Source organism: Impatiens glandulifera, chromosome 7 (genome assembly GCF_907164915.1).
Source record: "Impatiens glandulifera chromosome 7, dImpGla2.1, whole genome shotgun sequence".
NCBI classification, from domain to species: Eukaryota; Viridiplantae; Streptophyta; class Magnoliopsida; order Ericales; family Balsaminaceae; genus Impatiens; species Impatiens glandulifera.
Window position 1 is genome coordinate 12287517 of NC_061868.1, and position 24792 is coordinate 12312308.

The window sequence follows — 24792 nt, forward strand, 5'->3', positions numbered from 1 at the left end:
AAAATATGGAAACAATCAATATTGATTTATTAGATAGAAATATTTTCTGAAACATAACTTAGTTAGACATATATTAATAAATTTATTGATGTTTTCTAGTCCAAACGCAACTTCAGCTCCAGAGCTTAACTTGATCTTGGTTATTGGGGGTTTGGTTTTAAAAAAACTCCTTATCAAATCACTTATCATTTCAACCATCAAATCACTTAATTCATCGACTGAAATACTAATTTTTTCTACGTTTTAATAATTTAACCTAAACAATCCCCAAAAATACATACTTTTCCATCGACCAAAATTTTAAATTTTGATTTCAGATCCTTCAAATAACCCAAATAACCACACATCTCGATATGGATTATATAAAAGAGTGATACCGAAAGGAAACCAAAGAGTATCATTTTCTTACCATCCGAGCGAACTTGCATTGGCATGCTCGTGTACAACAGCAACAACAGCAACAAGCCCCCGAATAGCGTATAAAAAACATCAACTTGATGCAATAGTAGCCTGCAATTTCTCAGTCAGTCTAGTTGTATCGACCAACTTATCAACCCTCGAAAGCTCTCTCGCAAAGAGTACATAAGTGTGACGACTAACACTGCAGTTCTTCGATTCCATAATATGAAGAAATTTCATGCAAACATTTACTTCACCCTCTTTAAGCAAACCATCCATCAAAACCGTCCAAACCACCTCATCAAAGTTCCATTCTTTCTCGAGCAAATTCTCAAACAAATTCTCAGCTTCTTCCATTCGTCTTACTCTACAAAGAGCACTAATAATCTTTCTGTATACAGATAAATGAACTTCAATCCCCTTAACAACCATCAAACTGTATATTTCCAAAGCATGATCAACCTTAAAACTCCTACAATAAGCACCTATTAATGCATCACAAATCTCTTCATCGAAACTAAACCCTTTCTCTTCCATTTGTTTAACCAACATTTCCGCATCATAAACTTTGTTTTCTCTACACAACCCGACAATCAAAGTTTTGTAAGTGCGAATACTAGCAGATATTTTGGCCAACAGAGTGGTTGATAACGTTTCGTAACTCACATCCGTTTGTCCTTTCATAACTGCCATAAACGTGCGATAATTCGGTTCAATACCCATATCATTCATCCTACCGAGTAGGGAAATAGCTCGATCGAGCCTACCCAACACCACATAACCATCTATCAATGAAGTGAACGCCACCTCATCAGGAGTCAACCCTTTTCCTGTAAGGATCATTTCTTCGAGTAATTCCTCGGCCTCTTCCGGTTTTCCTTCTTGACATAACCCGTGAATAAGAGAACTATAAGTGTATAAATTTGGCGAGCAATTTTTCGTACCCATTTCGCGAAAAATCTTGTACGCGAGATGGGTCCCGTCGTTCCTACGAAGGCCGTCAATTAGACTTGTGTAAGTAACGACGTTTGGAAGCATACCTTTCTCAACCATCTTATTACATAGCTTCTCCGCTTCGGAAAACCTGTCGACTCTAGCTAAACCGTTGATCAATGCGTTGTATGTTTCAATTTCGGAAACGAAACCTTCGGCTTCCATTCGATCAAACAACAAAATAGCCACGTTTACTTTCCCTTCTTTGCAATGTCCGTCGATCAGAGCAGTGTAAGTGAATTTGTTCGGTTTCAAACCCCGTTCCTTCATTTCATCGAAAAGATCAGTAGCTACATCGTACTTACCGCCTTTACAAAGCCCGGAAATGAGATCGGTGTAAGTACACAAATCGGGCTCGCATCGGTTGGATTTCGATTTTGATTTCATCAAATCAAATAATCTCAATGCGTTATCAAGATTGAATTTTTTCAGGTATCCGTTGATGAGGGTGTTGTAGGTAACTACATTAGGAGACGGTCCTGCATTCAACATGCTATTAAAAAGAAGCATGGCCGAGTGCAATTCGTTTCCGCATAAACCCTTAATGATTTCATTATAAGTTTCGGTATTCGTCAAACCGCCATGTCGTTCCATCCAACCGAAAACCCAAAGAGCGACATCGAGCTTTCCTCTTTCGATCAATTCGTTTATAATGGCGTTGTAAGTAACAGTATTTGGAGCCAACCCATTCTTCCCCATCCAATGGTATAACCCGATTGCAACTTCAAGTTTGTTGGATCGACATAAACCGCTAATCATCGATGTATATGTCTGAACGTTCGGTTTGCAGCCCCTTCTCTTCATGCTGGTTACAAGATCAGCAGCCTCTTTTATTCGTTCAACAGCACAAAGTTTCGATATAGGAACAGTATATACGTTAACTGTCGGTTCGATGCTTTTCTCGATCATCTCATTGATCATGGAAAGGGCTTCGTCGATCCTCCCTTCAATACAAAGTCCATTGACAAGAATTGAATATGAGAATAAATTTGGATCGAAACCATCACGGATCATCTTATCATAAACCTGAAATGCTGCATCCAAGTTAAGATCTCTACAATGCCCAAGCATAAAAGATGTATATGTGAATCCATCTGGATTTAAACCATACTGATAAAGCTTACTGAGAATCATGTTAGCTTCATTAACCTTGCCCACTTTACAGAATATGTTGATCATAGTATTGAAAGTCAATAAGCTGGGTTCAATTCCACTGCTTAAGAATTGATTATAGACGCGACGAGCAATTCCAACCATTTCAAACTTACCCAATTGAATCAAGAGTGTATTGTAACTATACAAAGTATAACCCAAACCTTTGCTATTGATATCAGTAAAGTAATTGAGAACCCTAGTGAGTTCAGCCTCGTTTCTACAAGCTTTTATCATCAGAATTCGAATATGATCAACAGGAGCAAGATTCCTATCATGGATAAGCCTATTTAACATAGAAATGCAGCTGCGCAAGTTGTGTTTGTAGAAAGGTCTCCTTGAAACCCAGAAGAAAAACTGCAAAGCAGATTCAGAACTGTCATGGGTTTCGATAATCTTAGCAACGTCGTGAGGTTTGAGCTGGCGGCTCAATTTCTTAAGCTCGGAATTTGTTTGCCATTGTAACTGACCCAATAAACTACAAACATTAGCTACTATGTTGGGGAAACATACGACGGATGTGGGTAATTCAAATTTGGAAGAAATGTAGGAGTTTGATGAAAATCTGAGAAATCTACGAGATCCCAATAGGGGATAGCGGATATGAAGATCAATATATAGCAAGAGGTTGATGGCTTTTACCATTTCGAAACACCGAAGAGGAGTTCATTTGTTCTTGAGTAGAAGGTCGGCCATTGACGATGCTATTTGATACAGGGGAATCCCAAATCAGAAGAACAGCAAATTCGCCGTCGAATCGTCAATAAACGTGGTCGTTGCCAGACCACAGTTGGGAGAGAAGAGAGAGAGAGAAAGAGAAGAGCTTCAGTCCATGAGCCTCAGCCCGCTAGGTTAGCCCACAGTCTGATTTACAGATCCAAGTTACACTTAAATAATTATGTAATATATTATTTTTTATTTTCTTGTAATAAATTAAATTAATAATAATAACAATCAAAATGATAATATATAAACATAATAATAAGAAAAACATTAAATGTGTTTATTCTTATATAATATATATGCATTAATTAAGAATAATTAAAAACTATGTCTAAATAAATAATATTTAAAAGTAGTTAGAAAATGACATGTAAAAGTAGTTTCAAAAAATGAATTTTCGATTTGATATTACAAAAGTTCGATGAAAAATAGTCTCTATCTAAGGCCAGTGGCTCAATTCTAACCTAGAAGTTGAAAGTCGATTTAAAATCACATGTACTAAATCTAATCTAAAAATTCTTGATTAATATGAAATCACTTAAGAAGAAACTATTAAGCATATCTATATATATAATGATGTTTAATTCTTAAAGTGTTCGGATTGCCGGGTCGAGAGTTGTGTTTAATTTGAATATTTATGTGAGAGTAAATGGATATTTGGGTCGGATTTTGGATTGACCCGCCCAAAAACTTGAAGCGGTTAAAAATAAATTTAAAAATGTTATTTATAGGTTTCGAACTTGCAACCTAACAAAACAAGTATAACCCTTTAATCAACTAAGCTAACAACACTTCATATTTAAGATTCAACACCAAATTTGATGAACACGAGACATTTTAACAATAAAAGTTCAAATTTTTAACTAACTAATCTATATATATATATATAATGATGCTTAATTTTTAAAGTGTCCGGATTGCCGGGTCGAGAGCTGTGGTTAATTTGGATATTTATGTGAGAGTAAATGAATACTTGGGTCGGATTGTGGGTTGACTCGCCCATAAACATTTTATCGTAATATTTTTTTCCCAATTTTTTATATTATTATTCGTGCAAATGCACATAATACATGCTAGTATATAAATATAATAATAAGAAAAACATTAAATGTTTTTATTCTTATATAATATATATGCATTAATTAAGAATAATTAAAAACTATGTCTAAATAAATAATATTTAAAAGTAGTTAGAAAATGACATGTAAAAGTAGTTTCAAAAATGAATTTTCAATTTGAAATTACCAAAAGTTCGATGAAAATAGTCTCCATCTAAGACAAGTGATTCTAACCTAGAAGTTGAAAGTCAATTTCAAATCACATGTATTAAATCTAATTTAAAAAATCTTGATTAATATGAAATCACTTAAGAAAACTATTAAGCATATTTAAATAAAAAAGGAATGAAAATCATAAATTGAAAACACATAAGCATTAATCTCACATATCATTTAAGCATGAAGACATTTTCCCCAAATGCAAAACATATGAATTAGTTTTACCCAAAACTAGGTAGATCAAAAGGGATTCAAACAACAAAATAAAGAACATAATAATTTATTATTTCAACAACTAAATTATAGCAGTTACATTAAATCTATAATCTCCAGCCTCTTCTACTGCTGTAACAAAACATGCCTATATAAATGGAAGGCTCCGGAGATTGGGACCCTCGGCATGCATAATTTACCTCCATAATTATATTATATAACAACATTGTCTAGCTAGCTAGCCACAGTATTAAAATAACGTGTAAAACGAGTATCCAATGAATACGGAGAATAGCAACGATGGAATGAGGTAACAAACAATGCTCCATGGTTTGATAGACTTTTGAGTATAAGACGACATACCCATGGAAGCAGTGCAACGATGAAACATTCCACCCATTGAACGCAATTCAACTTGTGAAAATTGGTAAGACAACTCACAAATTGAACCAGTGAAACCTGCACAACCAGAATAGTCACCAAGGTTGCTGAGAAGGTATAACACTTCATTGTTATGTGGAAGACTTCTTTCTTGTCCAGTTGTATGGTATTCAATACATTGACAACTTGGCAGAGGATAAAACTGTTGAACACAAACGTGTTCTTTACATCCTGGTTGATTCCAAGTAATTTTGTAATGTGTTTTTCAAAGAGAAAGAACATGAGAACAGAAACCTGATAAAGGACTTGAATCACAAAGTTCATCCACATGCCTTTGGTCAGTTGATTAGTCCTTGAGCCTAGACGTCTATCAGAAGCCTTATTCATCTCACAATTTGGAAACCTTATTCTCATCATCAACCCACCAAGAAAGCAGATCACCAAGTTTGCCCATATCACTTGAATTGTTGTCATTGTGGATTCTCCCAAAGCCAAACTCGATACTGAGTTAATAATCAATCCAGAAACACAAACAATGAGCTGAAGTTCATTGAACTTCTGAAGGTTACTGGAGATGCCTCTACACAAGCTCAACAATATACCGAATGCTGATAAACTTATGCCTCCATCTATGACAACATCAGTAACCTCTTTTGTGACTTCAGTGCTTCCAGGTTCTATTATCAATCCCACATCTGCTTCTCTCAAAGAAGGAGCATCAAAACAACTCTGCCCGCCTCCATAAAAAGCAACAATGTAGCCTTCTTGCTTCAGATGTTGTACCATTTTAAGCTTGTCAAGTGCCATAAATTTGTCCATCACCATAATCTCAGTTGTCAAATTCTCTTCAGGGAATACTTCGCCTTCAATAAAAATGAATTTTGAGCCAGAAATTAAAGGTTGGTCAAGTATCGACTTAACCTCATCTAACCTGTCCTCTGAGATTATCTTGATGATCACACCTTCATTCTTAAGGGCTTCAAGTGTAGATATAGCTTCATCTTTAAACTTAACTCCAAGTATAGCTAACAAGATCAAATCGCACTGTCTTAGTTCTTGGTCTACGGTTTGCTTGTAAGCTAATGCAATTGGATGGAAACAATCATCTTCCATCTTTGCAATAATTTCATCAACTTTTATCCTCTGATTTGGTGACATTTGGACTGATGTTCCATCATCAAGTTTAGAATACCATGAGCATCTATCTAGTATTCGTTTTGCTGGCCCTCTCCAATGGAGGATGTCTTGTCCATGCTTAATTAGAAGGATTTCTTTGCCTGAGTTCGATTTACTAATCTTATCAGCAAAAGACTTATTGACCCTGGATTCTTCACCCATCATTGGCTGCAACAAAGGTTCAATCAAACTGTCTATTGGGCTTCTCAAATCTTTATTGATATTTACACCATTCTGTTGCAGTAAGAGTCTAAAAGAGTGGTAAGATTCTTCTCTAAGACCAAATTCCTTGTCACCAACGAAGAATTTACCAATTTCCATCGTTTGAAGCACAGTTTCACCAGAAATGTCGAAGCATACGGCATTGACAAAACCCATGGTGGCACAAGCTGACAAGTTTTGAGGGTGAGAAACATGACCATCATCATTGCGAATCGATTTTATCTTGTCAATCCAGTAAGAGAGTGCAAGACTGATGGCCAAAGACACTCCCTGCTGATAAACCGTAACCAATGTTGAGAGTGCGGTGACTAGAAAACGAACCAAACCTCGAGGTCTTAACAAGCTTCTCATAAATAAACTCATTAGATTTTCCACTGGGGGTTTACCCTTCATTTCTGGCAGTGACTTATCATGGTTCTTGTGCCTGAAATGGATAAATATGCCTATAATAACAAAGATTGAAATACACAATGACAATCTATCCATGTAACTCATTGGCCCAAGAATCCAAGACTGCAAGCAAGTTGGTGCATTCAGGTCATAATTCACCTCGCTCATCAGTTTCCCCATTTTTGTATCACAACCAATTGATGTAACCATCATCTGGCCAGTCCCACAAACAACCTAAGCAATGGTATTATGATACAATCAGAAAACTAACGAGGTGAATGAACTGATCGCTACTGATATAGATCAATATGAGAATCAGAAAATATAATCAATTATAGGGGTTAAGGACAAATCTAATTGATTATGAAGTATGATTAATGAACCAGTTAAGATGTCCTAAATATACAGGGGGGTTGGAGACAAAAATAGTCTATTCTTCAAAATTTGTGTGGCAGGAGCAGGACAGAGAGATCTGGCTATAGTGAAGGGGCTAGTGACTTGACAGAGAGAATAGAAAAAATTCGATCTGAGATAACCAAAGAAGAGAAGCAGGTAGTGATTACCTTATAGCCATATCGAAGAGAAGGCTTATTTGGACGTACATCAAAATCCAGCCCGTCGTCAGTTCCACCAACAAGAAAACCATCTCCCGGTACTCGGATCCCCTCTACAAGAATCACTTGGTCGCCTTCCACAACGCTAGAAGCTGCAATTTCTTGTCTCCGTCCGTCCCTAATTACCCCCACTTTCTCCTCTTCCTTGTGCAACTTCTTCTCCAGCTTCTTAGCCTCACGGAATTTGGTCAGCGATGGGACCGTGATAAGAAGCAGAATGACAAGAAAAATTGCCAAGGAGTCGTGCCAACCACTGTGCGGTCCAACATCGAACATCCCTAATACCAAGGACAATACCCCGGCGATTACGAGCAACACGATATCCCAGCTTTTGGCTTCGTCAATGAAATAGCTGGCTAATGATTTTACAGAACGATCACTTGACTTCATTGTGGTAAGTACTTCTTGAAGACCTTCCAATCCAAGTCCAGATTCCAAGTCAGAGTTGAAAATGGAAGCAACGAACTGATCAGAGCCAGAATTTATCAGCGAGTTCAAGTCCTCGTCATTCATGATGTTCTTGACTAAGGAGCGAGTACGACGAGCAATCGTATGAGTCGCTTGATTGTTTGGAGAAGATGGTCCAGTTGCTTCGTTGTTATCAGCATCCGCGATAACAGATTCCTCGTCCTGAATGTTTATTACAGTCACGCCTTCGTTTTCAGGATCCACCTGCGAAACAGCAATGTACGAAGAAGATAGAGGATGTTTGAGTGTGTGAAGGAATCTGAAGCCTACATTAACTTTGAACCAGCGAGATCGAACAGCAGGAGCACATATGGAGATAGGCAATATGAATTCAGCGTGGTTGGCCGAATCAAGTAATCCGGCATGCAAAGATTCTCCTCCACCTCCTCCTCCATTGCTGCCGGAATGAACGTCGGAATCAATCCAGGCGGAGACGGTGTTGGTTGGAATCATATCAGAATTCATAAGGTAGAAAATTGCAATGATTCCAGTATATTCAAATCCAACTTAGACCAAACCAATAGAGCACGGTTTAGAAAAACTTAGAATTGAATATTAAAATGGTGGGTGAGAGAGAGAAATATGTTATTTATCAAGTTTTTTTTTTTTTTTTCCTTTTTGAAGGGATGAACATGACCCACTATTTTATTAAGCTCGTTTGATTTCAGGGGTGATTAAGATTTTATCTGGATTTTGTCCGAATTATTTATCGGTTGAAGTTATTTAAATAACTCAACCCACTCAAACATCTTTTCACTCTTCCTCTCCTCAATCACATCACTCAATTCATTACCAAAAATACTAAAATACATTTTATTTTAAATTACTATTTATTATTTTATTATTATATATTAACAAAAACATTTTCATCTTCTCAAAATCATCACCAATCATTACTCATTTTCTTCCTCAAAGTTATTACAATAACCCAATTCAAACAAAACAAGGCATTTGACAAAATTAGGAAAAAACCATTTATTTATTTATTTATTTTTTTCTCTCTCTTCCTCCCCTTCCCTCCCCTGTTTCCCAGTTCTATCCTTTTTTTTATTTTTTTATTTTTTTTTATTTTCATAACTTCTTCCACTCTTTCAATTATATTTTTTAAATTATTATAAAATTTTAATTAAAACCAGGTATATTTATAAATTAATTATTTTGATATTTAGATATATTAATTTTATTTTTTAATATCAATTATTTATTTAAATTATTTAAAAAAATTTTAAATTTATATTGTGTTTTAAATTTTATTTAAAATAATTAATAAAAAAATTAAAATAAAATAATTTTAGAATTTAATAAATTAAAATATAAATAAATATTATAATATATTAAAATAATTTTTTATTAATATAAAATAAAATTTTAAGTAAAGAATAATTTAAGTATTTATATAAATAAAAGACTTTCGTTACTATATAAATAAAAATTTAAATGAATAATGATTTAAAGTTAATTTATATAAAAAATTGAATAAATTTTTTTATAAATATTTAATTTAAATGAGATATATTTATAAATTAATAAAAATAAATTTTATAATATAATAAAATAAATATAAGATATATATATATATATATATTAATATTATTTTGTAATAATATAAAATGAAATATTTAAGTAAAGGATAATTTTAGTATTTTAATTAATAAAATAATTGATTTGAGTTGTGATGTGATTGTTGAGTTTGAGATAATACCTGGTTTTATCCCAATAACCCAAAGATCAAACTAGCCCTAAGAGGCTGAATATAATATTTCCTTACAAAGAACATTCTATTATTTACTAAAATTAAGGTTTATTTAAATAATTTATAAAAATGAAATTTTAAGTTATAGATATATTTGTAGATATGATTTATAAAAAATAAGGTTTTAGTAGAATAATTATATTTTTTTAACATGATATTTAAAATTTTTGAAAAATAAAATTATTTTTTAAATTAAAATAAAAAGTTCATAATATTGATGAGGAGCTGAATATAATATTTAAAAAAAACATAAATATAAAAAAAAAAAACATACAAAATCCCAAACATGATTTTGTGAGGCGCTATAATTTTGCATTTAGCATTTAAATATACCTAAAAAATAAGTAATAAATCCGACACATATAAAATACAATTAATGCTTGTGTGAACAGAGATATTATTATTATTGCAAAAATATGTAAACACAACCAACTATCATTAATAATTGTATCTTTAAACCAAAAATAAGTAAGGATGGAATACCAAACAAAGAGAGAATGTACATAAAAAAAAAGTATTGTTTTTTTGGGTTGTAACATTGCATAGATTTTGTGATATTGTTTTCCTTATAATTATGTTGTTTTAATAATTTCTCTTAAAAAAAAATAATATGAATAATTTACAAACAAAAAAACAAACTTTTTAATAAATAATATACAATTTCGTTTCAAAGACAAATTAATTTAAATTCTAAAATAAGCTGAAAATAGTGTAGCAAAAATCTTTACTAGATGATAATTATTATTCATATAATGATTGGTAAGGAAACGCCAAAAATGTCTTATGCAACACTCATATAAATTAAAAATATCAGTAGAAAAGAAAAGTTCATAATTCCTATAATTTCTTTTTAAAAATAAAATAACTCCAGAAAAATATATTTATATATATGATTTAAAATAAATTATTTATAAACAAACTATATAATTTTTTTAATTATTATTTTATAATTTACCATTTAAATTAGAGATTTCTAATTTATTGATTTCTTTTTATAAAACCTTTAAACACTTTTAAACACTTTGACTAACCTATTTGAGTTTGTAACTTTTAAAATTAGCTTCTTCTTTTTTTTTCTTCTAAAATTATTGTAAAATATTATTATGAATATAGAAAGTGATTAAAAAAAAGAAAAAGAAAAAGAAAAAGAAAAATTGAAAAACAAAAGTCAAATTTGGTGTGCTATGCATTTTCACGTTAAGTGGCAACATATAGTAAAGCTTCTTTTAATTATATATAAAAAAAAGAAAAGAAAGAACGACTAAAAATATAAAATAAATTTTCTTTTGTCACGGTATTCTTTTTTAAACTAATATTAATGTCCGATCTTTGGATTGTACAGATTTTATCCCAAAATTCAACAATTTCATCATTAATAAATAAACACTTTTATTAATTAAAATATTCAAATTATCCTTACTTAAATATTTTATTTTATATATATATATATATATCTTATATTATTTTATTACATAATAAAATTTATTTTCATATAAATTAAATTAATAAATTATTTTATTTTAAAAAATTATATTAAATATAAATAAGTTTAAAATATAAATAAAATTATAACATTCTATATTATCTAATATAATTTAAATAGTTTAAATAAATAATTATATTAGAAAATAAAGTGACATATATTTAAATAAAAATATTTATAACATTAATTTTATGTAAAAAATTATATTAATTATATTAAATAAAATTAAATACACAATATAAATAAAATTATAATTTATTATATTATTTTATGTAATATTTGAATTATAATAGTAGTTATTTATAAGTATTTATAAAAAAAATTATTTATATATTAATAAAAGTTAATATTAATAAATATATATATATAGTTTTTTAATATTTATTTTATTATATTTAAAATTTTATTTAATATAATATTATTTTATTAGAGGGAGAGGGAGAGGGAGAGGGAGAGGGAGAGGGAGAGGGAGAGGGAGATAGAGATAGAGAAAGAGAAGGGTATAATAAGAATAAAATTAAAAAAACTTAATTTTTTTATCAATTTCATCACACAAGGATTATTTGGAAAAAATTATATATATATATATATATATATATATATATATATATATATATATATATATATAAAAGAATATTATAAATTGAAATAACAAATATTTATGAAATATTTAAAACATGTTAAAATATAAAAATAAATAAAACTTATAAAATATTAAAATATTTTTATATATAGAGAAAAACAAAACTTTAGTGTATTAAATTTAATATTACATTATATATATATATATATATATATATATATATATATATATATATATAAAATTAAATAAAAGTTATAACAATTCATATCATTATTTTTTTTCTTATATTATAAAATGTTTTGAATATATTGTAAGCAAATTTTTACTAACTGAAATATATATATTTTTATATATAAAGAAAAATAATAAGAAATAAATAGTTAAATTATTAAGGAATAAATAAATAAATAAATTAAACTTAAAAAAATTAAAAATTATATATAATATGTGTTTTTATCTATAAAGAAAAATAATAAGAGAAAAAAAATTATATATATATATATATAAAATATATTATAAAGTAACTAAATTATCAAAAAAAGAAAAGAAAATAATGTGAATAAAATAAATTTAAATAAAAGTTATATAATTTTAATCATATTTTTTATAATATAAAAAATTTAAATTAATTTTATATTAAATATTTTTTTATATAAAATTATAATATTTAAATAAAAAATAGTATATAGATTCTCATTCTCATTCTAATTTTTATTATTTTTTTAATATTTTGATTTTACTTTATTCCATATAAATAATTTAAATTTAAAATTTCTTTTTTATATTTAAATATACGAAAAAAATTGATATAGTTATAATTTTTTAATATAATTAAACCGTACTAAAAATCTATCAACCCAACTTATCAAATTAAAATAATTATTTTAATTTATTTTCAAAAAAATAAAATCAAAATAATTAAATAAAGCCAAAACTTAATTAAAACTATTAATTAAATAAAATATTATGATAATTAAAATCTAATTAATTAAGAAAAATGACCAAAACAAAAAATTAAAAATATTTGGAATAAATGTTATACTCATTTAAATTATAAAAAAATTAAAGAATTAAAATAAATAATTTAATATTAAATGAGGTACCCATTTCATATCTCAAAATTATTTATTTAACTCTTAAATATACTAAAAAAACAAAAAAATTGATAAAATATTTGCCAAATTTATTTTAATATTTTATATATTTAAAAAATCAAAATTAAATATAAAAGAGTGAAAGAAAAATCAATATCAAATAAACCCTTAACCCTAAAATAAAAAAGATATAAGTGATTCAATTTGGTCGAAATTGTGAAAAACATTTACAGCCAGCATCAGGACCAATGGACAAGCGTTGGATTGTCATCCAATGCTCATAGTTCATCCGCGTGGCCAACTGCAACGGAAGGAACGCGCGCCCGCACCGACCTGATCAACTAAGATCCCATTAGAAAATTGCTAATGGAGTGCCAAAACGCAACCGTGTTTGACAAATCGCTAACAAAACACCCCTCGAACGCCAAAATGTGCCCGAAACGACGTTGTTTCGACTACCACCGTCGTCTTCAACGCGACGCCGGACGGATAACCAATCATCTTTGATTTTTTTCAAAGATGGAATTTCGTCGTTTATGGACGGATTGACTTCATTTAAAAGGCGAAATGATTACCCTACCATGGTGATCATTTCCCCTATATCTATAGGCACAAATAATGCCTATATCATCAAGTTGATCCAAGAATACCAAAAACGCCATTAATGGCTTTTGGATAATTTAATCCACTTGGATGGATTAATTGACCTCAAACAACTATAAATAGACCCCTCAATCATTCTGAAGGCAAGAGATAACATCTCAAGCCCCAAATCAAAAGAAATCGAAAATCTTGCATTGAAGCTCAAAACTTCAGATTTTTCGAAATTTCTGTTTAAGGCAAAGTTGTGATTCTGGCATCTCAAAAGCTTCCATAAGGTCTAAGGAGTGTTTTCCAATTCTTGGTAAGATTCCAATCATCCTTTAGTTGATACTTCCAGTTCGAAATTGAAATTTTTATATTTCAGTTTTCATAAGCTTGTATGTTGTTTGGTTCTTAAATTTGATGGTTGAAAATCAATCTTATGACCATTTATAAGCTTTCTGTGAAAGTTAGAACAAATCAATCAGTCTTAAAAAGAAAAACTCAATTATGAATTTAAAAAATAAAAAACGGGTTTACTATTCTTGGGTTAATCCTTAAGGATCACAACCAGAAAGCTTCCCAACATGATTGTATTGATGTTGGGCAACTGTTTGGATCATGTTTGATCAAAATCAAAATTTTCAAAATATTTGAAAATTTTGAGTTCTTGAATTGATACAAACGAAGATCCAATGTTCTTGTTTTGATATCAATCAAGTATATGAGGTATAAGGAAGCTATTGACTAGCTACTTTAAACTCAAAACAACTTTAAAACCAAAAACTCGATTTTTGACTATAAACTACTTTGAATGAATTGATCATCACCCAGATTGATTGATACCTTGGGGTGATGCTCTAAATGTTCCTAGAAGTTTTGTGAAGCTACCTAGGCCCTTGGATTGAAGAATCCAAGCTTCCATAAAATTGCAAAACCTACAATTTTGATGTTCTTGAAGACTGAGAGGTTCAACCGATGTTCTTCATCTAGGATCGAGAGGTCCGACCGAGGATTCTTACATCTGACCGAGACATCACACCTAGGACCGAGAACTCCCGAACTTAGGACTGACGACTTCCACCCAAGACCAAGAGGTCAAACCTATGACCGAGTAATCTCGACCCTAATAGAGAATTCCCGAGTAATCTCAACCATAAATAGGAACGATGAACTTAGCCTAGAGCTAGCCCAGGATTGGTGGTTTTTACACCTCGACCAATAAATCTAAACTAAGGACCGAGAGTCCTTAACACCTAAAATGAGGCTTTTTAGCATGCACCAATGAGTCCGACCGAGGGTCCTGGACCCCGACCGATAAAAACGAACCCAAGGCTTAGGATCCCGGTCCTAAGGCCTGTTTGGTTCTCTTTCAAAATTCAAAATTATTTTTGTAATTTTAGAACCTCAAACCATTTTCTAAAAATCCCGAAAAATTAGAAAATAATTTCAAAATATTTTTGGGATATTTCTACAAAAATATTTTGATAAAAGCTTGTTTAAGATTTATGTTTAAATCCTAATACCTTTAATGACTGATATTCTTCATGTATTTTCCTCCCTAAGTTATCATCAGCAACAAGTACCAGTATTTAAATAACTGTTTTTACAATTCTTTAAATAACGCACAAATTTTATGCATTCTTAGGACTGGAAGAATAATCGGTAAAATGAAACGTTATATAACCAATTTTCAAAAGCCAAATTTATAAGTAAAGACCGTTTTTGAAGTGGGTACAAAGGATGAAGCGCGAAAACCCTTTTCCGAGAATCACCAAACTACGAACTGAAAGAAACTATAGCTAATACGTTTGTACACGTACGTCACTTTTATTGATTTTCCAAAATCAATTGGCAACTCTACTTCAAATAAATAATCTTTTAAATTAATTATTTCTAATTAATTTAAATAACGAATTTTCTACAAAATCAAATTGTAATTTAATAATTGTAAGTTCCCTGATTATTTAAAATTGCACCCTAAATTAATTATATTTTTAATTAATTTAAAAGAAAAAGCTTTCATGATCATTTGAAAAATATTTTAAAATAATTTTTTATTTTAAAAGAATATTGACACGTAAAACGATGTTGAAATTTCTCAAACCTCGAGCTTTCTACAAAAACCAAAATTAAAGGGTTTTTTAAGGGTTACAGTTTTCTAGCGACTCTAATAGGGATTAAATGTTTAATTCGAAAACATAAACTTGACTTTTGAAAGATTTGTATCACGTTTTCAACTTAATTGGCTTGTCTTGAAAGGTACAATACCTAAGAGACGAATATGTTTTATCCTATTTAAAAGCCTTTGCATGTAAAGGGTATATCACCCTTTTCTTACTTAAAAAGAAGTACACGACCAAGATCGAAACTTCTATACCTATGTGCAAATATCGTCAATGAAGAATGACAACTTGTTACAAAACGAGTGATGTTGTGAGAGGCATAACTAGAATGCACGAGATCAACCCTAACCTTTGGCGATGAACCGTTCAATAGGACGTAGACATTGTAGAGGTGGAGAAAAATTCCAATTGAGTTGATATTTCCTAGTTTATTGCGGCAATTTTACCCCTCCACTATCAGTGAATGATACTCTATTATGATTTTCCTTCGAACAAAATACCTGGATACTATCACCAAGCTAGTTGTTTATCGTGCCTAGACAACCAAAACCTTATCACTACAACCCTTATTTGACTACTATATAAATAGGATAAAACATATATAGTCTAAGTGAGAATCTCAAATATGTTTCTTATTTTCAAAATAAACACATTTTTGGTAAATATTTTGAGTTTCCAATCACAGATGATGTCCATGCTGACGAATATCGTGCTAGTTCCATGGATTGATGCCTTCCATGAAAACGAGTGGAACTATCGAACCTATGGCCTCATTCCCATCACGAGGTTCATAAAATTTGAGGTACTCCACATTCATGATAGAAATGCAAAGAAGGTGGAATCCCGTAAAATGAGCCTAGTTCATGGGAGAAAGGCACATGTGCCCAACCATAGAAAAATTTCGAGCTATCATAATATTGGACAATAAGAATATTCCGCATCTAAAATCATTTGTAGAATCAATGTCCCTAAGGAAACTCTTGCAAGAGAAATACGAATACTCTATGGTAACATCTGATACCATCCTCATAGGACATACATCGACTTCCAAATATGGACCAAGATGGAAATAAGGAACGGAGAAATTTCTTTGATTCTAGGATCATCCATGATAACAATGACGATCCTACTAGCTCATTTCTTTCTAATACCAGCAAATGGTAAGCCCTCTTCAAGAATCCTAAAGGTAGCATACTACATTCGAAGGGGAAACAAAGACCCCTTAAGTATTATCTTGACTGAGACGCTGATGGATTTGAACAGTTCATGCCCATCTTCCACTATAAGTAAAAGAGGCTCACCTTTGATTCTCCACATCTGACTGCTCGACAAGCTTAAATGTTTGCCACCAGTATGTCCTGAATACATCATGTCCCTCCTCTTCAGTATCGAAGAATGAAGAAAGCTTTGCCTGGACCACTTGTACAAAGTAATGACGAAATTAGTGAAATACTCCCATGGTGTCCCATCAAGAAAATGACATTCATGATGGACGATAAACCCATGATTATGCTTCTGGTCTTGGAATGAGTTACCAATTATTACACCCATAGCCTATTCAAGCAATTCAACTATAGTTACATAAAAACTGCCTTCGCTATAAACAGACCAATCGACCACACGGCATATGCAAGATATTTAGAGAAATGACATAACGTTTTCCAAATGAATATCTACAAAAGCAAAAGAAGTACCTGAATGTCATTCTCCAAGAATACGAGTATGTATAGGAAAATGAAGAGGAAGATGTTTCTAGTGTGGGAACAGGCCATAGTTGGACCTAAATTGTATGACATCTATCACCACTTTTTCCCTTTTAGACTCTCTATGTAAAATATCAACAAGAGAGCTTTGTCTATAACAAACTTAACGAGTATATTTATATAACAACTCTAAGTTTGCTTTTCGAATCATAAAAGAGATACTCACTCTCTAGTATTCATCTTATATGCATATGAATTGCATTGTAATTTGTTGCAACTACAAACTCTCACCTCTCTTTTTCGCAACAGTCCACAATGACATGACCCTCAGAAAGAGATCTAAAAACTAGACGTTTATACGCCACGAGATGGCCGAAGAACTCCCAGTACCTAAAATGGTCACAGTTACCAAATTCAGGGAAATGAACGCAACTTTGTAACATGTAACAGAACAACTCTCGTTGATCATAACTTCTTTAGTAAATCAACAAATCCCATCTACATTCCAAAACATACCTTCTTCTTCTCGATTTATTAACCAGGCTATTCTGGTTATGTTCACCCTCATTAACCCCCATCCTACTAGTTAAAAATCTCACGAGGAAGACTCTATCTATGAAGACTCCGAAGAGGATATCGACCTAACGACACAAGCACAACATGAGGAGGTAATCAACACCCTAAGATCACAGGAAAAAAATTCCAGCGGCTAACCAACTAACGTTAAAAACATATGAACACTAGATGGCTCAAGTTCAAGCCATGTATACAGAAATGCTAGCCCAAATAAATAAGATAAATAAGGGCAAGATCACTAAGGAAAACTATGACTGGAAAGATTATATGAAAGCTGCCGAGCGAGTAGTTATTCCTTTAAGCGTCAAACTTCCAGCCATATTTAAGTACATCAGAAAAAGCGACCTGTTAGTCTTTTTCAAAATGTACACTTCCACAATGACCCCATTGCGACTTAGAGAACCAACTGTTCTCCACTTATTCCCCTAGTACCTTGATGACGCTGCTCTACACTAGTATTATCAACAAATGATAATATATCTATAGAGCATTGAGGAACTAGCTATAACATTTATAAAACGTTTCTCAATGCATTTCAATCTCGAACAACCAGAAAAGAGGTTGAAAAAACTCAAACAAGGAGAAAATGAGAAATTATCCATATTTATCAAAAGATGGAAAACTGTCGCCGAGGAAATCAATTTCCTCCTAAGTGTACAACGACAGATCGATATGATCTTAGAAAGCATTAACGAACTTTATTATGTTAGATTCGTCGTCAAAACCTTCCAAAATATTAAGAAATTACTGAAAACTGGAAATTACCTCAATGATGCCATCAAGAAAGAAGGGAGAGAGGGAAAAATAGTAAAAGTTATCCCACTTCCAAGTCGTTTCCCAAGAAAGGAAAAGAAAAAAGTACACCAAGTAACCAATGTATGGCAGGAGCAATCACCCTAAAAGACAAGCCCACGTAAACTTCCACAACCTATGGTAGGTTCAACCACTCATACCAAGACTACACCCCCAAAGGCACCTAGACCTCCTAGAGTCTTTGACAACCTAGGAATGCTTTTGAGTCAAGTGATGAAGATTCTCCAAGAAAAGAATCTCATCAAAACCCTTTCCCCAAGAGCAGATCGACCATTCTTGAGAAAGTATTAGAATGCTTGGTGTGACTATCACAAAGAAAAGGGTCACGCTACCAACAATTGTAGTGCCCTCAAACATCTGTTCTTGGACTTGATTGATCAAAATGTGATCGCCAAGTCAAAAATAGAAAAAGAATCTGCTACCGGATCACCAAGTTAACATGCTCACAATCGATGAAGAATCCTTTGACACCAACGCGTTATTGGACCTAATCTATGACGTTGAACCATAAATCAACATGATTTGATCCATGGCGCAAAACGAAGTTATTAGATCAAAATAACTAATTAACTTAGGATAATTAGCCAACGATTATAAAATTACCAAGAATATTTAATTTAAATAATCAAAAATGAAGAAATTGTTAGATTAAATAGTTAATCAATTCTTAGTATAAATAAGAACTGAATTATGTTAAAATTAATCTTGTGAAGTTTGAAGAAAACCGGAAAGAAAAGTTGTCCGGTAGTTGATCAAAATTGGTTTATGAAAGTCCGATATTATGCAAAAATGCGCTTCTAGTTCTATCTCCAAATCAGTATTTTATACTTCGGTTCTTATTTAAAAGGGAAGCTTCCGAAATTTTACAAGACTGACTTTCTACAAACACGTATCCGGTAGTTTGTGAAGTCAGTTTTATGTAAACACATATCTGGTAGTTTACAAGTTCGGTTTTATGTAAACACGCATCCGGTATTTTACAAGATCGGTATTTTACAAGATAGGTATTTTGTAAACACGTATCCAATAGTTTAGGTTTCGACATTGTATTGAAGCGTAGCCGGTATTCTACACATCGATTTTATATTAAGGGACGCATCCAGTTTTATCTTCCGGTATTATATAACTTCGGTTATATAAGAAACATGTCCGGTTTTATCTTCCGGTAATATATATAACTTCGGTTATATAAGAAACGCGTTTGATATTATATAATCAGTTTTATATAATAATTGCCTCCAGTAGTTTGTGACCTCGGTAGTTACAAACACATATTTGATTTTATATCAGTTCGACATTATACAAAACCATCCGGTAGCTTACAAGATCGGTATTTTGTAAATACGTATTAGGTAGTTTGCAGCTTCCAGTATTTTATACAAGATCGGTTTTATTTAAACATGCCTCTAGTATTTTATGACGTCATTTTTATATCAAATTGGAGCGCATTCGGTACTTTACCATTTCGGTGCTAAATTAGAACGCTTCCGGTATTATTAGAAGACAACTTTATATGTATGTCTCTAGTCTTTGTTTCCATTTTTGTGCAAAGACTGATGAAGATCTTTTGGCAGCAAGTATAGCTATGCTAAAATAACCAAAGACAAGTCACAACCTCTAAGATATATGTTCCTCAAAAATCATAATTCCATTAATGAACATCTTGACTTACTATCATCTAAGTACAATTAAGATCAAAGAGGATCCTCCTTGATGTACTATTCTGGAACTCAACCAATCAAGATTAAGACAAATGTCTTATGAAACAGATATAACCGTTGAGAAACAAATATGTCCGTTGACATTTGCCTACTTAATAAGACAAAGGGCAATCTTCTTGATTACCTTTGACACAACAAGCTTTACAAATCCAAAGATTATCAACCGCCTTTACAAAGCTCTCTCAAGCTATCAAAGTCCTATAAGCTTTCAAGTGTGTTAGAGTGTTAAATTTGTATTACAATACTAGCTATTCTGTATGAGTTGGTTAACATTGTAAGTTGACATAATTTGTTTCTGTTCAATAGAGTGTGTGTGCTAGGAGTTCGAAAACAGATAATGTTGGGTCAAATTATTTTGACTAAGTGTCAAAGTATTTTGACTATTAGAATTTTGATGATGAATGTGTATAAAACTTAATTTAAGCTGTCTAATCGTATTTGGTGTAGGTGTATCGAAAACAGGTTATATTATACTAAGTCTTAATGAGGTTCATTAGACTGATTGACCATTAGATGTATTGAGTTAGACGTGTAGTCTAACAGATACGTAGTTAGACGTACAATCTAACAGACGTAGTTAGACATGTAGTCTAACAGGCGTAGTTAGACGTGCATTCTAACGAATACGTAGTTAGACGTGCAGTCTAACAGACATAGTTAGACGTACAGTCTAATAGATACGTAGTTAGACGTGCAGTCTAATATACGTAGTTAGACGTGTAGTCTAACGGATGCGTAGTTAGACGTGCAGTCTAACTAACGAAGTTAGACGTACAGGCTAATGTATGAGAGTTAGACGTATAGTCTAATTTCTTCAGATTAGTCTGAAGGGATGCATAGTTAGACGTGTAGTCTAACGTATGAGAGTTAGACGTGCAGTCTAACTCCTTCAGATTAGTCTGAAGGGATGCGGAGTTAAACGTGTAGTCTAACGTATGAGGGTTAGACGTGTAGTCTAACTCCTTCATATTAGTCTGAAGGGAACCGTAATTAGACATGTCGTCTAATTCCATTAGACCAGGTGGTCTAATGGATCCTGCTATTAGACGTAGGAGTCTAATTTCATTAGACGATGTCGTCTAGTTTCATTAGACGAGGTCGTCTAAGTGAAATACGTCTAATGCCATGCTTAAGCAGTCGCTTGAAGCTAGAACACGTCTACCCACGATCAACTAGCTGTACGCTACTCATGCTCCATTTCTAGTGAAGATTAGTACGACAGCCAGTTGCAACCAATTGATTAATTCCACGTAAACAAATATTCTTCCCACTACTTGTTTTTGCAGGAATATCCTAGAAGAATATTTGGCGCACTACCAGATCGGTACGACCACGATCCTAGTGCTCAGAGTCTGTTGTGTACTATGGAGGCGTTCCAATGGAAGCTCACCACGTGTCATTATGAAAGATTCGACCATTGGTACCTGCTCCCTATTTAAAGATCTTCAAGGACCACTGATGAATCATCGATCTATCGATACACAGATTAATCAATCTACGCATACAAACTGATATACGAAAGAGTTGCTTTCTTGCAAGGGTTTGTGCAGAATAGAAAGTGATTTAAATCCTGAACAAGATTTCTATCAAACCGTTTTTCTTAAAGCCATCATCAATAGCCAGACCCCGTCTTTATCGATTACGCCTATCCTATCAATTGGTATCAAAGCCCTATTTCTATTCTCAAGCATCAAGAACGTGAATCATGTCTATCATCAATGAGATTCCCATTATGTCAAGGAACAACTACGAATATTGGATGATGAGAATGCAAGCTCACTTGGCTGCTCTTGACTGTGATATGTGGAGCGTCATTACCGATGGCCCCATAAAAATTTCGAAGCCAAGATTTGAGTGGACTACTGAAGATAAGATGACCAAAAACCTAGACAATGTGGCCAAAAATATTCTGTATCAATCGATCAACATGAACATATTCTACGAGATCAAGTCCTATTCCTCTGCTAATGAAATATGGGAGAATCTGACTCAGATCTATGGTCGAAATATTCAAGCCAAGAAGAATCAGAATGATCAGAAAGTTTTAATGTGTGTTGAAAACAAATCTAAATACGCCGACAGCGATTTAGAGGATTCTCATGCAGAAAAAGAAACTGAAACTGTAACATGCTTGATGGCTGACGATCAATCCAAGGTAAATGATGTTTCTACACCAGAATTTCCCAACAAAGAGTTAACTACTGCACTCAATGAAATGGCCATTAAGTACAAGAAGTTACCAGATTCATTTTATGAAATGAAAGTAAAATATGAGGCCAACATTTCTTTTCACATAAAACTTCTAAAACAAATGTTTTTGAAAAGAAAGTAGTAGAGATTTCATCCGAGAATGAGATGCTCAAAGAACATATTCAAACTCTTTCTACTGAAAACAAACGTTTAAACTATGTTGTAAGTGCTTGGATAAGGTCTGGAGTAGCTATCAAATATTAGATTAATCTGTTGAAACCTGCTACATCTAGATCCGGTTTAGGATTTGTTGGCAATAACCCAAACCAATCCTGAAAAAAGTCAAACTCAGCAAATGACAAGTTTAAGCCTATAAACTTTGTCAAAGGGATCTTAACTAACAGTGAATCTGATCCAGTTCATGATGAATTAGTTTTGAAGACTGAAATAACTTATGTTCCGCCGACTGTTAGCTGACTGAAAAATAAGTTAGAAGCATCTAGCAAGTCTGGTAATCTAAAACTTGGCAAGAAGTCAAGAATTTGTAAAAGAAAATCATCTTCAATGACTAAGGGATTAGTGGCTAGCAGGAAGGCGTTACTATGTCGAAATCATACGCATTAATTACTGCACAAAATGGGAAATCCATCAGAATAACTCAAATATGGATTCCTAAGGGACTGATTGACCGAGGACCCAATTGAAAGTGGGTACCAAAAGATTGTAAATATTGTTTTGTGTAGGTACAAGTGAATGATGGTCTTGAGGAATCTGTATGGTATCTGGATAGCGGCTATTCCAGGCATATGACAGGAAACAGACGACTTCTCACTGATATAGCATATTGTTCTGGACCTAATATCACTTTTGGTGACAACAAGAAGGGTAAGACTATGGGTAAGGATAAGATTATCCATGGTAATCTAACCATTAATGGTGTGCTACTTGTTGACAATCTGTGCTATAATTTGATTAGTATTAGTCAGTTATGTGATAATGGTCTATCTGTTGACTTTCAAACTCATGCATGCCTAGTTAAGGATCAACATGGTAATACGTTATTAACCAGTAGTAGAGTAGTAAACTCATATAAAATGAATTGGCAAAAACAATCTTCTGATCCCATGTGCATGATTGCCAAGAACGACCATAAATGGTTATGGCATAAAAGGTTAAACCATCTGAACTTTTAAACCATCAACAACATTTGTTCAAACAACTTAGTTATTGGTTTACCTAAACTTCAGTTTTCTAAGGACAATGTATGTTTTGCTTGCAAGTTAGGCAAACGGGGCAGATCATCTTTCAAAAGTAAAGGGAAATCTCAATCCAACCGTTGCTTAGAATTGTTACATATGGATCTGTTTGGTCCAATTCTGTAAAGAGCTCAGGAGGAATGAGATTTTCCCTAATTGTTATTGATGATTTTTCGCAATTTACATGGGTAGCATTTTTACCATCAAAGGATAAAACTGCTGAAAACTTGATTAGAATATTTAAAAGAATTCAGAATTAGAAATCTTTGAATATTGCTTGTATTAGAAGTGACCAGAGAACTGAGTTCACTAACAGATTCCTCTCAACTTATCTCGAGGAGTTTGAGATTATGCACGAGTTGTCTAGTGCCAGAACTCCACAACAGAATGTCATTACTAAGAGAAGAGTGAGGACTATGAAGGAAGTAGTAAGATCTATGCTAGCTGAATCAGACGTACCTCAGAGGTTCTAGGCAGAAGCCATAAACACAGCTTGCTACACACAAAATCGGTCAATAATTAACAAACGTTTTGATGAAACTCCATATGAACTGTATTACGAGAGAATTCCCACAGTTTCATACTTCAAAGTATTTGGGTGTAAATATTTTATTCATAACAATGAAAATGTTTATTTGGCCGTTTTTGATGCTAAAGCAGATGCTGGATTCATGTTGGGATATTCCTCAATAAGCAAGGCTTACAGAGTATACAACAATAGAACACAAACTATTGAGGAATCCCTTCATGTAGTCTTTGATGAGCCTGTTGAGAGCAAATCCATTGATCCCATTGACCTTGCTAATAGACTAGAAGCAACGAGTCTTGAGTCTGTAAGTGAGGAAGAAGCTCTTGATAAACGAATTTCGTTGACTGACCCTGCGGCTAATCCGATTTAAATTCA

At 32.4% G+C, this 24792-nt stretch overlaps 2 protein-coding genes across 2 annotated transcripts; both read right to left on the reverse strand.

Annotated features, from left to right (window-relative positions):
• Positions 1 to 405: 405 nt before the first annotated feature.
• LOC124945070 (pentatricopeptide repeat-containing protein At5g65560-like) lies at positions 406 to 3408 on the reverse strand. The gene has a single exon (XM_047485442.1). The coding sequence runs from the start codon at positions 3187 to 3189 to the stop codon at positions 490 to 492; it is 2700 nt and encodes an 899-aa protein (XP_047341398.1). The 5' UTR covers positions 3190 to 3408; the 3' UTR covers positions 406 to 489.
• Positions 3409 to 4722: 1314 nt separating this feature from the next.
• Positions 4723 to 8563, reverse strand: LOC124944410 (putative calcium-transporting ATPase 13, plasma membrane-type). The gene is made up of 2 exons (XM_047484659.1): positions 7490 to 8563; positions 4723 to 7160 (listed from the first exon to the last, which is right to left on the reverse strand). Exons 1-2 carry the CDS (start codon positions 8471 to 8473, stop codon positions 4992 to 4994), a joined length of 3153 nt encoding a protein of 1050 aa, XP_047340615.1. The 5' UTR covers positions 8474 to 8563; the 3' UTR covers positions 4723 to 4991.
• Positions 8564 to 24792: the final 16229 nt, after the last annotated feature.

Coding starts and splice junctions, on each gene's coding strand:
- LOC124945070 (XM_047485442.1), bottom strand. CDS start 3,189: ATGGTAAAAGCCATCAACCTCTTGCTATATATTGATCTTCATATCCGC.
- LOC124944410 (XM_047484659.1), bottom strand. CDS start 8,473: ATGAATTCTGATATGATTCCAACCAACACCGTCTCCGCCTGGATTGAT. Junction 7,161..7,489: donor CTCTTCGATATGGCTATAAG/GTAATCACTACC, acceptor ACCATTGCTTAG/GTTGTTTGTGGGACTGGCCA.